At 38.2% G+C, this 12970-nt stretch overlaps 1 protein-coding gene across 12 annotated transcripts in view; it reads right to left on the reverse strand.

The window, feature by feature from the left end:
- RNF38 (ring finger protein 38) overlaps positions 1-12970 on the reverse strand; it is a 202084-nt gene that overhangs the window by 14604 nt on the left and 174510 nt on the right. For 11 of the 12 annotated variants that reach the window (XM_021004515.2, XM_078153033.1, XM_021004518.2 and 8 more), the window contains 4 exons: positions 9297-9510; positions 7417-7584; positions 5702-5872; positions 1808-1969 (listed from right to left, as the gene is read on the reverse strand). In XM_021004515.2, coding sequence (XP_020860174.2) covers positions 1808-1969; positions 5702-5872; positions 7417-7584; positions 9297-9510 — 715 coding nt within the window. The remainder of the gene's footprint in view (positions 1-1807; positions 1970-5701; positions 5873-7416; positions 7585-9296; positions 9511-12970) is intronic. The other variant, XM_021004519.2, reaches the window with a different exon arrangement.

The raw sequence follows: 12970 nt of genomic DNA on the forward strand, positions 1-12970 counted from the left end.
GGAGAAGCAGGAGGAGCCTTTATAGGTATGTCCAAAGCTTAATTTTGTTCATGTATAGGTTGGACTCTGGTATCCCTTTCAATTCTGAGAGAATGATCCTGAGACTTAGAGAATACAGCAAACTTTCTAAAATCACATGTTTGAAGGAAGAATCACATTTCTCTTAAAACACTAATACTTAAGATATGTGATGAAATGTAAGAGTAAAGTGATGAATGTTATTTTAACAGACTAGAAGATCAGTGCCACCGTTAACATAGTGAATAAACTCAAGCGGATCAGCTAGTCTAGGGGGAAGTTCAGTTTTGGACATGTTGAGTCAGAGATGCTTGTGTTGTGCATCTAAGTAGAGACAGACAACAAGAGACTTATAATTGCAGAACTGAAATGTCAAAAGCAGGAAAGGCTGGCATGGCTATGTTATGTTCTGGAGAGAAGGCTTAATATGTGTGTATATCTATGTTAAGGAAGGTGAAAAAGGATGGAATTTCAAAGTGACGGCCTTAGCAAATATTTTCAATTTGGTCCCTCAAACACCTAAGAATCAGCAGTGAAGAATACATGCTCTATGTCCCTATTTTCTTTCTCCTCTCCCCCTTTTTTTAAGAAAAGAAAATGTCTTTAAAATACACAATGAATCCACCCTCCCAACAAAGGAAACAATTAAGCAAAACCAACAGACTAAGCACCTATATCTGACAAGATATACGACATTCTCATACCTCTTCATGGAATAATAGATTTGGAGGTGGAAGAGACCTTAGAGGTCCCTTGGTTCAACCCCCAGGTTCCTTTCTGTGGAAGTGAGAACTGGTGTACCCAATTGTGACTGAATGGTATAGAAGCACCCCTTGAAAATCCTGATTTTATGATTGAAGACTACAAAGGTTAGGGTACACACCTGGTTAACAAAAAAGACCTGTCACATGTTATAACATTAAAGCCAAGAACAACAACAAAAAAGGCCATTCTGAAATTTAATTCCAACAAATTCCTGACTAAATAATTTGTTTTTGATTTAATTTTTTTTTCTTTTTGGTGAGGCAATCGGGGTTAAGTGACTTGTCCAAGGTCACACAGCTAGTGTTATGTGTCTGAGACCAGATTTGAACTCAGGTCCTCCCGACCCCAAGGCCAGAGCTATATCCGCTGGGCCACTTAGCTGCCCCTTAAATAATTTGTTTTTGTGAAATGTCTTTTTGTCTATTTTTTAAAGCAGCATTGTTGCGTTCTTTTGATTTTATTGCTTTTACTTTTTAGTTTTAAATGGAACTGACCACCCAATTATTCACCTGAAGTTAAACAGAAAAAGCAAACATTAATGAATTTTAAAATATCATTTTTAACACATCATTAGTTACTCCCATTGTATCCCTATTTTTGTTCATTTTCAAGCCAAACAATAAACTTTAGAAAAAATACAATGGGGAAAAAAATTTATGTGTAGAATGTACAAATAAGACCTGCATAAAATAAATTACATAATTTAATATGTTGTATTCAGAAAAAAATTCCTTAAATGAAAAAAATTTTAACCTGTTTAGCCATAGCTATCACTATTTAAACTTTTGTCACGTGGTAGAACAAAAAAAAAATAGAAATAAAATAATGGCTTAAATAAGTCACGTTTGGCTTTAGATTAAATAATAATAGTAGTATTCCATGTGAAACAATTATTTCAAAAAAAACCTACATTATTTTACTATAAGATATTAACTACTGCAATGAAAAAATATACATAGTGGCAAAATTACTTTAAAAATTACTAAAACTACTAAAAGTAATGTGAATAAAAAATGAAACTTACTACTCCAAAAGATACCTCCTGGTGCAAAGGATCATGTGTTAAGAACTGGAGAGGGGCTGATGGAGGTAATGTTGGAGGATGGGCTGATGCAGGATAAGTAAAGCCTCCTACAGGAAGGTGTTCTCCCAAAAGTTCGACTTCATTTTCTATCCTTTGTAATGGCTGATTAAACATACACACACACACACACAAAATAAACTTTATTTCCACATTCAGACAAATTGGGATCACTTTCAGCTTACGATTTGAAACAAATCTTTGCGCAATAGTTTTGCTATTTCAGACCATGAATCTTCTGCCAACAACACCATTCTGAAACATTAAGTGAAAATACAGAGCACACTAAACTTTGCTATAGACTTTTACTAACTTGAAAATAATATACAAAGCAAAAGGTGTTGTTATACATTTCTACGACTCAGGACCTCAAAAGTTAAACTACTTTTATTACTTGAATCCTTTTTTACATAAAGGAAGAAAAGAGCATTGTAGGATATTCACACTGCTTAAAATTGCTTCTGTTTCACAATCCTTTGACATACTCATGATTTTCAGCCACTTAAAACATGTAAATACAATACATCAATTAGTAGAATATACATTATGATTTTTTAAGCCAAGAAACAGGACAAGATATGTTTATCTACTACACAGAAATATCAATTATTGACATTGTGATTATAGAAATACTGGAAATCAAAATAAAGTTTTTATTGTAACTGGCTCCAATTTTCAGCCATTTTCATATCTTTTATAAGGAATAAATTGCTCTGAGTTTTCAGGCACAAGTCTTTCCTCACTCCAACCCAAACAGCATGCTATTTTAAATAAGTCTTCATTTGAAGAAAAAAAATCCATATGGTGATTTCTTCTGAATACATAAGGGTTCTTTTTTAGCTGGGCTCTCTGTAAAATGAAATTCTGTAAACTGAGGGCTACTTCTATTTTTACATATCTTAGTTCTTTAAAAAAAAAAAAGAAGATAAATAAAAACTTGCTAAGGAGAAAGATTCTAACAGTTTAGTCTTTTGCCACATCCAAGGTCATTGCTGCCTTGCTCTAGGTACCTAGCACTCACCTGCTACTGCGCCTGGATGCAGCAGGATGAAAGAGACCATGAATGAGGACAGGTAACCTGCTACAGTTAATGGTCACAACACTACTGTTCATATGGAATATGCAGAGGCCCAGGATAGTCTTCTACCCCAATGCTTAGATTCAATCTCTGCCCGATCTCCGTTGCTTCACCTAATTTCTTGGCTGCAGATTATGGATAGTTTACTTAAAAACTGCTACCTGCCTTTCCCTCAGATATCAATCCTGGGACTCACATTCTGACCACCTCCCTCCTGAATACATGAAACTCACATATGTCCCTGCTCCCCAACCACACAGAGTTACTGATTGCCAAGCCATAGCCCCATGACTAACTACATCATACTCCACAATCTACCAAAACAGCCAGGTTAACAACTCTTAATCCGGTCCCTGCCATATAGCTGCCCATGACTGGGTAGATGCCAACAAAACTAATGGCTGAAATAAAGTTTTTGGATCATCTGTGGATTTACATTATATTTGAACCTATTCCTCACATCCCCGAAAAAAGGAAGACTTGGTTATTATAAACACCTAAGAGACGGAGAGGACAGTTATTATCTCGATTTAAACCTAATCAATCAAGAAGCATTTACTATATTTCAGGCAGTACACTAAGCTGTACTAAATGCTGGGAATGCACAGAAAAGGCAAAAACAGTTCCTGACCTCAAAACATTTATGTTCTAATGGAGGAGACAACATATACATATATAAGGATATCCAAGAGACATACTGAGTGGATAGAAGATAACTACTACCTTGTGTTGGAGGTAGTAGAGGAAAGAGGGGAGTAAAAGAAGCCTCTTGTAGTCAGCAGCATTTGTGCTGAGTCTTGAAAGAAGCCAGAGATTCCACAAGGTGGAGAAGAAGGGGGTACATTCTAGGCATGGGGGAAGAGAGTAAGAGGGCAGAGAGAAGGGATGTGGCACATCATAGGCAATGAAAAGCTAATAGGCCAATAGTGGCAAACAAGCAGGTGTGTGAAAGAGAATACATGTAGGAAATCTGCAAACACAAACAGAGGCCAGGTTGTAAAGGCCTTCAACTATCTAAGTAAGGAGTTACATTTGATCCTAAAGTAATAAGAAGACATTAGAGTTGGGGGGGAGGGGAGGAAGGGAGGAGAGGGAAGGGGGTAGGGGGGGGAGGGAGGGGGGGGAGAGTGGGGGAGAGAGGGGGAGGGAGGGGAGAGAGAGGGGGAAGAGGGGGGGAGGGGGGGAAGGAGGGGGGGGAGAGAGAGAGAGAGGGGGAGAGAGAGAAGAGAATCATGATCAGCCTTCAGGAAAACCGGCAGCTGTATGAAGGATAGATTGGTGTGAAGAGAGGTTTGAGGCAGGGAAGTCAATTAGGCGTCTGGGAAGAGAAGTGAGAAAGACCTGAATCAGGCTGGTGACTGAGGAGAGAAAATGGCATGTATATAAGAAATGTTATGGACAAAGAAATGACATTTAGTAACAGACTACAGAGATTGAGGAATCAAGAATGTGAGCACCCTTGACAATAACAGTAAGCTTGGAGGGGGGGCAGATTTGAGGAATTCTGATCTGGACACACTGAATTTGAGGTACTGATAAGACATCTAGTATTCAATGTCTAATGGGGAGCTCGTGATGTGGGCCTGAAGCTCTGGATAGAAACTAGGGCTGGATACAGAGATTTAGGAACCAACTGCATAGTGATGATACTCAAACCCGTAGGGGTGGATGAGATCACCAACAGACACAGGATGGAGAGAAGATAGCTCAGGACAGCACCGTGGGTTAACGCCCAGTTATCGGGCATGACATGGATGAAAAAGTCAGCAAAGGAACCTGAGAAAAAAAGGCAAGAGAAAAATCTAAAGAGAGCACTAACAAGAATAGTGAGAGAAGAGAGAGTATCCAGAAGGAGAGAGTGGTCAGCAGAGTCAAATGCTGAGAGACTAAGAATATTAAGAATATTTCTTGAATATTAAAAAACAGCATCAGATTTGGCAGTTTAGAGATCAATGGCAACTCTGGAGACATGCAGTTGCAGTTTTAAATGGTAAGAGTTGAGAGAGGAAGTAGAGGCATCAAATGTAACACCCCCCCCCCAATCCCCTGCCCCAGAATTTACCCAAGAAAGGAAGGAGATATATATGAGAAGATCTAGCAAGGACTTTTTAAAAATGGGGAAGACTTAGGAGTGTTTGTAGAGAGTAGAGAAAAGAACCAGTAGAGAAGAAGACACTCAATATTACAGCGAAGGGATGAAAGTCAAAAGAAATGGTTGGAGACAACAGGATCAAAGTCAAACTGAAGGAAATAGTGTTAAAGGTGATTTGCTAAAGGTCATAGGAGCTAAATAGCTCAAACTCAGACCTTTAAGGAAGCTGGGAATATTAAAGGAAAAAGAGAAGTCAATATTCAAAAGGAGCTTCCACATATTCCATTCAATCTAAGGCTTACTATCTTAAAACTAATTCCTGCCCCCAAACTCCAAAAGGATTTTTATTTCAGTTTACTTTTTTTAGTTTTGGTTTTTTTCCCCAGCATTTTATTTTTTCAGTTTATTTTTCCTGAGACTGAAACAAAAGAATAGCCAAACAAAATTATAATACATCATTAATATATAAAGCAGGAACTCGCAATTAATTTCAAGTTAATATGCATTAATTCACGCCAAATCTCTATTGTAGAATATAGGTTCTTTTTTTATAGTACAAAAAATTCAGTTATCAGGTACATGCATCTTTGTTCTACAGACAATTAGCAAATCTGGACTTAAATTTTCAAGCAAATTTATACCCAAAAGAATAAAAGCATATACATACCGATCGTGATTGCTGTGTTTGGAAGGGGACAAACTGGCCAGGTGGTGGCAAATGAGGAGGATGATGTGGAGAAAGGTGAGGTGGATGTAAAAGAAATGGGTCACTAGAAATAAGAGGTGGGAATGCAGCATATGGTACTGGTAAGTGCTGAACTGAACACGCCTGAAGCATCTGTAAGAAAAAAGACATTAATTTATTTTTTGTTCTTAATAATGGCAGGATATTCTATGATTTATTTGAAAGTATACAAAAAATAAAATGTCTCTATCAAAGAAAATGGGTAAACTACCAAAATACCTTTAATAGGTAAAATTAATAGTGAAATAAAACAAATGAGGAAAATTCAGAGCATGCTATTAATTAACTAAATTTCAATGTCATGATCATTCATGCTCATAAAACCACTGGCCCTTCTAACACACCATCATTTTTCTAGTCACCCAAGTTGGTAACCTACGAGTTACCAATGATTTCCCCTTCTCCATAATTATTTCCCTCCTCACCAGTCTTTTGTCAAGTCTTTCCCATTCTGCCTTTAGAGTTTTGCTGGCTATGACACACTCGATTCTTAAGTGTTTATTTTAGAGTAGGAAGGTTAGTTTACCACCACCTCAAGAGGTGGTACAGTTGGAGGACCCTCACTGAAGGAAAAGGAGGGAGAAGAAAGGATTAACAGCATCCACTTAGAAGGGATCTTACGGGTGGAACACTTATGGAGAGGAGAAAGAAATAAGACTGCATTGATTGTACCTACATAGGAGGAGAGGAGTAGAAAAATGAGGAGACAGGAAAGGATACTACTGGATAGAGGGGAGGAAAGAGATGGGGAGGAAAGAAAAGCAAGGGGGTACTTGGGGCAAAGGACCAGCCTACAGACTTCCCTACGGACACTTAAAAGGTGTCACATTATTTCAATTCAATACAGTAAGCATTTATTCAGCACTTACTCTGTGTAAAATAATGTATTAAGTGCCAGGGATACAAAGATAAAACTAAATTAAACAAAACAGTAAAAGGAGCTTATCTTCATCTTCTAGGGGGGAAGTGTGGAAGTGTGGGTGGGCATGTGGGCAGGGGCATGTAACAGGTAAACAAATAAGTAAACAGAAGAAAAAGTTACTAACAACTGGGGTGTGGGGGAGAGGGATAATCTTCAAGTAGGAAGTGACACAATAACTGAGTCTTGAAGGAAGCTAAAGATATTAAGAGGTAGAAGTGAGAAAGGAGGATATTCCAGCACAGAGAACAACCTACGGACAGGACTGCAATTGAGAGATGGAATGTTTAAGGAATAGCAAGATGGCAAGTTTGGCGGAATGCTTTAAGGGGAACAAAGTGAAACAAACTGGAAAATGTAGGTTGGAGACAGAATATAGAGAAGTAAGAATTTTTTCCTCGAGATTAATTGGGAGCTACTAAAGTTTCTTAGGCTAGTGAATGACATGGTTAGACTTGTACTTTGGTAGCTGGGTCAAGGATGGACCCACAGCAACTCCCCAACACTAACTGCAGGATCAGGGTCAATCTCCCAAGACAATAGGGAGTTGGACACCTTGAGAGCAGAAACAGAATCATTTTATTATTTCTATCTCCAGTGCTTGGTACACAGTAAGTGCTTCCTAAATGCTCTTCCATTCCATTACACCGTGTATTCTTATCCTTCCACTAAAGCATATTATTGCTAAGATCTTACAAGAACTTAGATGAATACTCACAGGAGGAGGCACACTACAGATGGGGAGGTGCTGTCCACTGAAAACCACAGAGCATCCTGGAACCTGCTGTGTATTGCAAGCAGGGATGTGCTGGCCAGTGCAAAGTGGAATCCCATGTGGAGCAACTGTTGTTACAGTATAAGAAACTGGGACTGTGCCTTGATGGAGCTACAATGAAGAGATGAATATAATATGTTAATGAGCACTAGTGACAGATTATTAATTAAATATTAACATTTGGCAAGTGTGGAAGTCTATTGAGAAGGGTAATGGATCTGGTCTCAGAAGATCTGGATTCTCATCCCAGGTCTGAGACTCTAAGCTGTGGGACTTTTAGGAAGCTCCTTTCACTTTAGTTTCCGATATATCTTTAAAATGAGTGATCTGGATTAGCAACTGCCTCCAACTCTAATATTCAGAATTGTTTTCAAATGGGTATTTCTATATACTTCAATGTTACATTTTGCCTTTATATTCCAACACTTAGTATAGCTTAATCAACACTTGTTGGATCCTAAGGCTGAGAGATCCTCTACCTTCTTATATAATGATCATTACCATCATTTACATGACACCTACTATGTGACAGGCACTGTGCCAGATATGATCTCATTTGACCCTCATAACAACCCCAGGAGTTGTTATTTTATCCCCATTTTACAGATGAGGAAACTGAGGCAAACAACAGTTATGTGACTTGCCCAGGGTTACCCAAATAGCAAATGAGCTCAAATCTTTCTCATTCCAGGCCCAACGCTCTAACTTACTGGGCCACCCAGTCACCTATCTTCCATGGAATTAGCAAAAAAGAAGTGTTTTGTCTGTTTGAAGGGGAGATGATAGTAGGCAAGCAACCACTGAAACAGTTTTTATAATTAAGTTCATCTCTTCTCAAGATCAAGGCCTCAAACAAAACTTTCTTGCCAAAAAATGACAGAACTTGACAGCATAGAATAAATTCAAATATCCATATCAGGAAACAGGTTGTCACATTTTTCCCTATACTGTAAAACGTGTAACATAAAGGTTGTGTGGAGAACCTTTCAATGGATTTAGAAAAACCAGTTCTACATTTAAAAGGCATAAAATGGGGCTCATTCTTTCTACCAAGGAAAACATTTACTTCATAACAAACATGATAAAAGTTAACTTCTTTTTGGGAGGATGAAAGGCTGGTCTGGAGCTCTGATGTGAACTTCACACAGAATCCCCTTCCCTTGGCGACCTGTAGTGTTGGAGAGTTGGCTGCAGCACTGAGAAGCTAAGTGATAAGGCCAATGTCACACAGATCATATTTAAGAGACAGGACTCAAACCAGGCCTTCCCGACTCTAAGGGACAGTGAGACAGCCCTTTATCCATCAGACCATGTTATCTCATGAGAAAGAAGGAACGTGAATGCCAAAAAAACAATCCCCATACAAAGTTGAATGCCAAGCTGAATACTATTATCTGAACACTTTGATCAAAACCCTGAAGATATCCTTTCCTATTCAACCTAAAAGTTCCTCTTCTATTCTCCAGGACTGAGTGAATTTCTGTAGCCTGAGACACACAGATGCCTTTGAGCTAAAAGAAAGCCGTGACAACTCCCCTGGTCCTTTTCTGACACTTGCAGCTGCTTAGGAGATTCTGAGACTGTCACCCCTTTTCCCTTTAATTGGGGGGCACTAATAAAGTGAAAATACCCATTTAAAATGTGAACTTTTGTTCACAACTTAGACACTGATTTTTGAATTTTGTTGAGAACTCAAGATACCCTGTATATGCAAGTTAAATTGTTACGTCTTTTTTTTTTGTGATTAAGAAACTTGTCAAAAGGAAGAAATCTCAATGAATTACAGTATCTAATAGGCACAATTTCACATTTTAGCATAATACCTGGTCATGTATGTCAACCATCACTGCATTCTGCTGAGGTGGGTGAGCAGCAGGATGTAACATACGTGGGGATACATTCGGAGGATGGAAGGCTCGAGGCTCCTCTATTGCTTGCTGCTGTCCATATGAAAGATGGTGATAGTTTTCATCTTGACTAATGGAATTATGTCGAGAAAGACGATCCCTCCTTCCTCTCTGACGCCTAACAGGAGGACTGAAACACATTAAAAGTGAAAAATAAGGGAGGCAAATTATTTTAGACTGCCAACAGAATCCTGTGTGTCCTCCTTTCATTACTGGTTATTATATGAGGATTTTGGGGAATGAATTTGTGATTTCACTAGTACAGGGAGCATCTAATACCAAGAAAGATAAGACCCTCCTCTGCACCTTGTGGTCTCAGAGCAGGGGCTCATTTCTTGTGTCATGAAGTCACTGGCAGTCTAATGACAGCTACAGACTCCTCAGAATAATGTTTTTAAATAAAATACTTAGGATTACAAAGGAAAGCAACTGTATTGAAATATAGTTATCAAAATATTAAAAAAACAAGTTTACAGGTTGTTAAAAACCCACCTTAGGAAATTGCTTGGGGGGTACTGATAGGTTAAATGACTGGCTCAGGTAAGCTCCTTGAGACTAGGAATTTATTTTATTCTTTGTACCTGTATCCCCAAGTGCCAAGCACAGTGCCTGATATCTGGCAACTCACTCTGCCTCTTTAATTGAGGCTCTGGTTCCTCTCATCTATAAAATCAGGGGCTGGAGAAGTTAGTTTGGGATCTTATGATCGACAACAGAAGACTAGAAATTTTCTCTAGTTCTAACTCTCAAAATCATCTCAAAAGAGAAACTATGCACAAGAGCTACAACAACTGCAGCTGCTCCAGAGGCTAAAACAAGATGAAGCCTAACAAGGTTATAAGCCTTTGGAATGAACAGTGGAGAACCTAATCCTAAGAAGACTCACTCAGCTTATGCTCCGCAATACACTTAGCTGTCTCTTGGCAGCTGCAGCCTCTGCCAGCACACCTTGATCCAGCCCTTGCTTAGGATTCTGTGGCTACAAGCAAAAAGCTCAACTCTGCCCTGACCTGGAGAGAGGGAGATGTAGGAAGGCAGGAGCCGGTTCTGCCTGTGGTTGTACTACAACAGTTCTCAGGGGCAAAACTAAAGAACAGAAAGAACTGGTCTGCATGAGGGGCTGTAGCAGACTTGAAGGAAAGAGACTGAGGCTAATGAAAAGTCAATTCCTCAGTGTGGGAAGAGGATAAGACAGCTTTGGGTCCAGCCCCAGGAATTCACTATCACTGTCGAAAAGTGAGCAGCAGGGTAACTTAGAGGAAAAAAGATCCCAAGTACCAAAGATCTCAGGAAGAGAGTTAAACATCAGTTAGACATCAGTTAAAAACTCAGAGCATAAGCAGATAAATCAACAGGGAATTAAAACAGAAGTGATAATGGCCACCAAGATACCTAAACAACCACAAATGTGTCTAAATAAATATTGCAAGACAAAGGAAAAAGAACCAATATCCATGAGAGAACCCCATGGATTTCCCAAAGAACATGGAACTGCAGCAGGATGTTCCAGAATAGTCCAAAAGAGCAACAAGAGTCTTGAAAGAAGTTAAAAGAGAATAAATGGTAAATTTTATGCCCTCTGCAGCAGAAATAATTAGAAGAGAAAATATCTGCATCCACAGTGTGAAGAATCCACTTAGCAAGCAAAAGAGAAAACAACTGATTGGGAATACAAATATACTAAAAGAAAGGACTATCTGGAAGAAGAGAAGCAAAAAGCAATAGCATTAGAAGAACACATGATGTTTATATAAACTGAACAATGATTCCGAAGACATTATACATAAAGACAACTTAAAAATTATATGTCTCCAAGAAGATAAGTAAAAAAATAAGGTTTTAAATTAGATAACCTCTAAGGTCTTTTGTTGTTGAGTCGTTTTCAGTTACATTCAACTCTTTGTGACCTCATTTGGGGTTTTCTTGGCAAAGATACTGGGATGGTTTGCTATTTCCTTCTCCAGCTCATTTTACAGAAGACGAAACTGAAGCAAACAGGGTTAAGTGACTTGCCCAGAGTCATACAGCTAGTGTCTGAAGCTGAATTTAAACTCAGGAAGATGAACTTTCTTGACTCCAGGCCTGGCACTCTCACCTCTCAACCACCTCAATGCCCTAAAGTCTGAATCCTAAGACCTTCAATAAACAATGAGCTGCTACAATTCAATAAACAACATTAGGTTTATAAATCAAGCATGTAAGTATTCACTAGCAAGAACACTGTGCTAGATATACATGGAGTGAGAAAATTTACATAAAATCTATTCCATAACCTCAAGGAACTAAAAATATAGCAGATATAAGAATCACAGTGAATGAATTACATAGAGTAACAAAATAAACTGCTATGTGATATCTGAGGGGAAATTCTTTACTTACTGTGAGGCATTAGGGAAACATTCTTAAACTTAACTATTTACTTTGCGCTTAAAGAATGGGAAGGAAATCAACACATAAAGGGGGTCAAGGGAAAGTATTTCAAATATAGGCAACCAAGTAAGAAAAACATGGAAGTATGTAATGTGTATCTGGAGTACAGAACTGTGAAGCGGGAATGGAACATAAAATAAGTAGAAGAAATATTAGATAAAACTGCAAAGATAGTCTGCCATCATGTTGTGGCAGGTCTAGTATGTAAAAGGGAGCCACAAAGCAATTTTGGGCAGAGGAATGACATGCTCAGATCTATGCATAATAAATATTATTAGACCAGTAGTGGATTATGATTGCTTGAAAATGAAAAGAGCATGTAAGTATGAGTATGAAGACTTACAAGGAGGCTATTGCAAAGTGCTAATGGGTAATTCAATTCAACTAAGTACTTACATATGTCAGGCCCTGTGGCAGGTGCTGAAGATACAAATCCAAAAGGGAACAGTACCAGTCCTCACTTAACAGCTGATATTCTACTAGAGTGGGAGGTAAGGGAGTGAACATGTACACAGACTGGTAAAGTCAAAATGTATACAAAGTAAATAGAAAGTAACTGGGGATAGCGGTGAGAAAAGCAAATTAAAGATTTAATCATACAACTAGACCTATTTGATAGGACTAGACAAAAATAACAAAAATTTATATGGTGGAATATCAAGGTCAGGAATTCCAAGGGAAATAATTATTTTTAAAGTGTAGGGATAAAGAGAGTTTGGTGTTACCAGATCTCAAATTTACATTATAAAGCAGTAATTATTAAAAGTAACTGGAGCTAAAGAAAAAATAAAAAGCAAATCAACAAAAAAGATTAGACAAGGAAGACCTAGGAGCAATGGTTACAGCATATGAATGAATGGTAGAGCATTTATTAAGCACTTATGGGCCAGACATTGCACTAAAAATACAAAATAAAGGGAAAGTGACATACCTAGGGAGCCATTTCTGATAATAAACAATAAAAGAAAGGAGAGGAGAATCAGGTTAGGGATACAAATGTATCAATTAACAAATATTTATTAAGTGGCTATTATGTGCCAGGCACTGGGCTAAGCAGGAGGGATTTAAAGATAAAAGTAAAACAGTCTCTGCCCTCAAGGAGCTTGTATTCTATCTAACACAAAAGACAACAGAAATAAATACAGAACAAAACAAAGAAT

The sequence above is a fragment of the Phascolarctos cinereus genome, unplaced genomic scaffold, assembly GCF_003287225.1.
Source record: "Phascolarctos cinereus isolate Bilbo 61053 unplaced genomic scaffold, phaCin_HiC Scaffold_4;HRSCAF=312, whole genome shotgun sequence".
NCBI lineage: Eukaryota > Metazoa > Chordata > Mammalia > Diprotodontia > Phascolarctidae > Phascolarctos > Phascolarctos cinereus.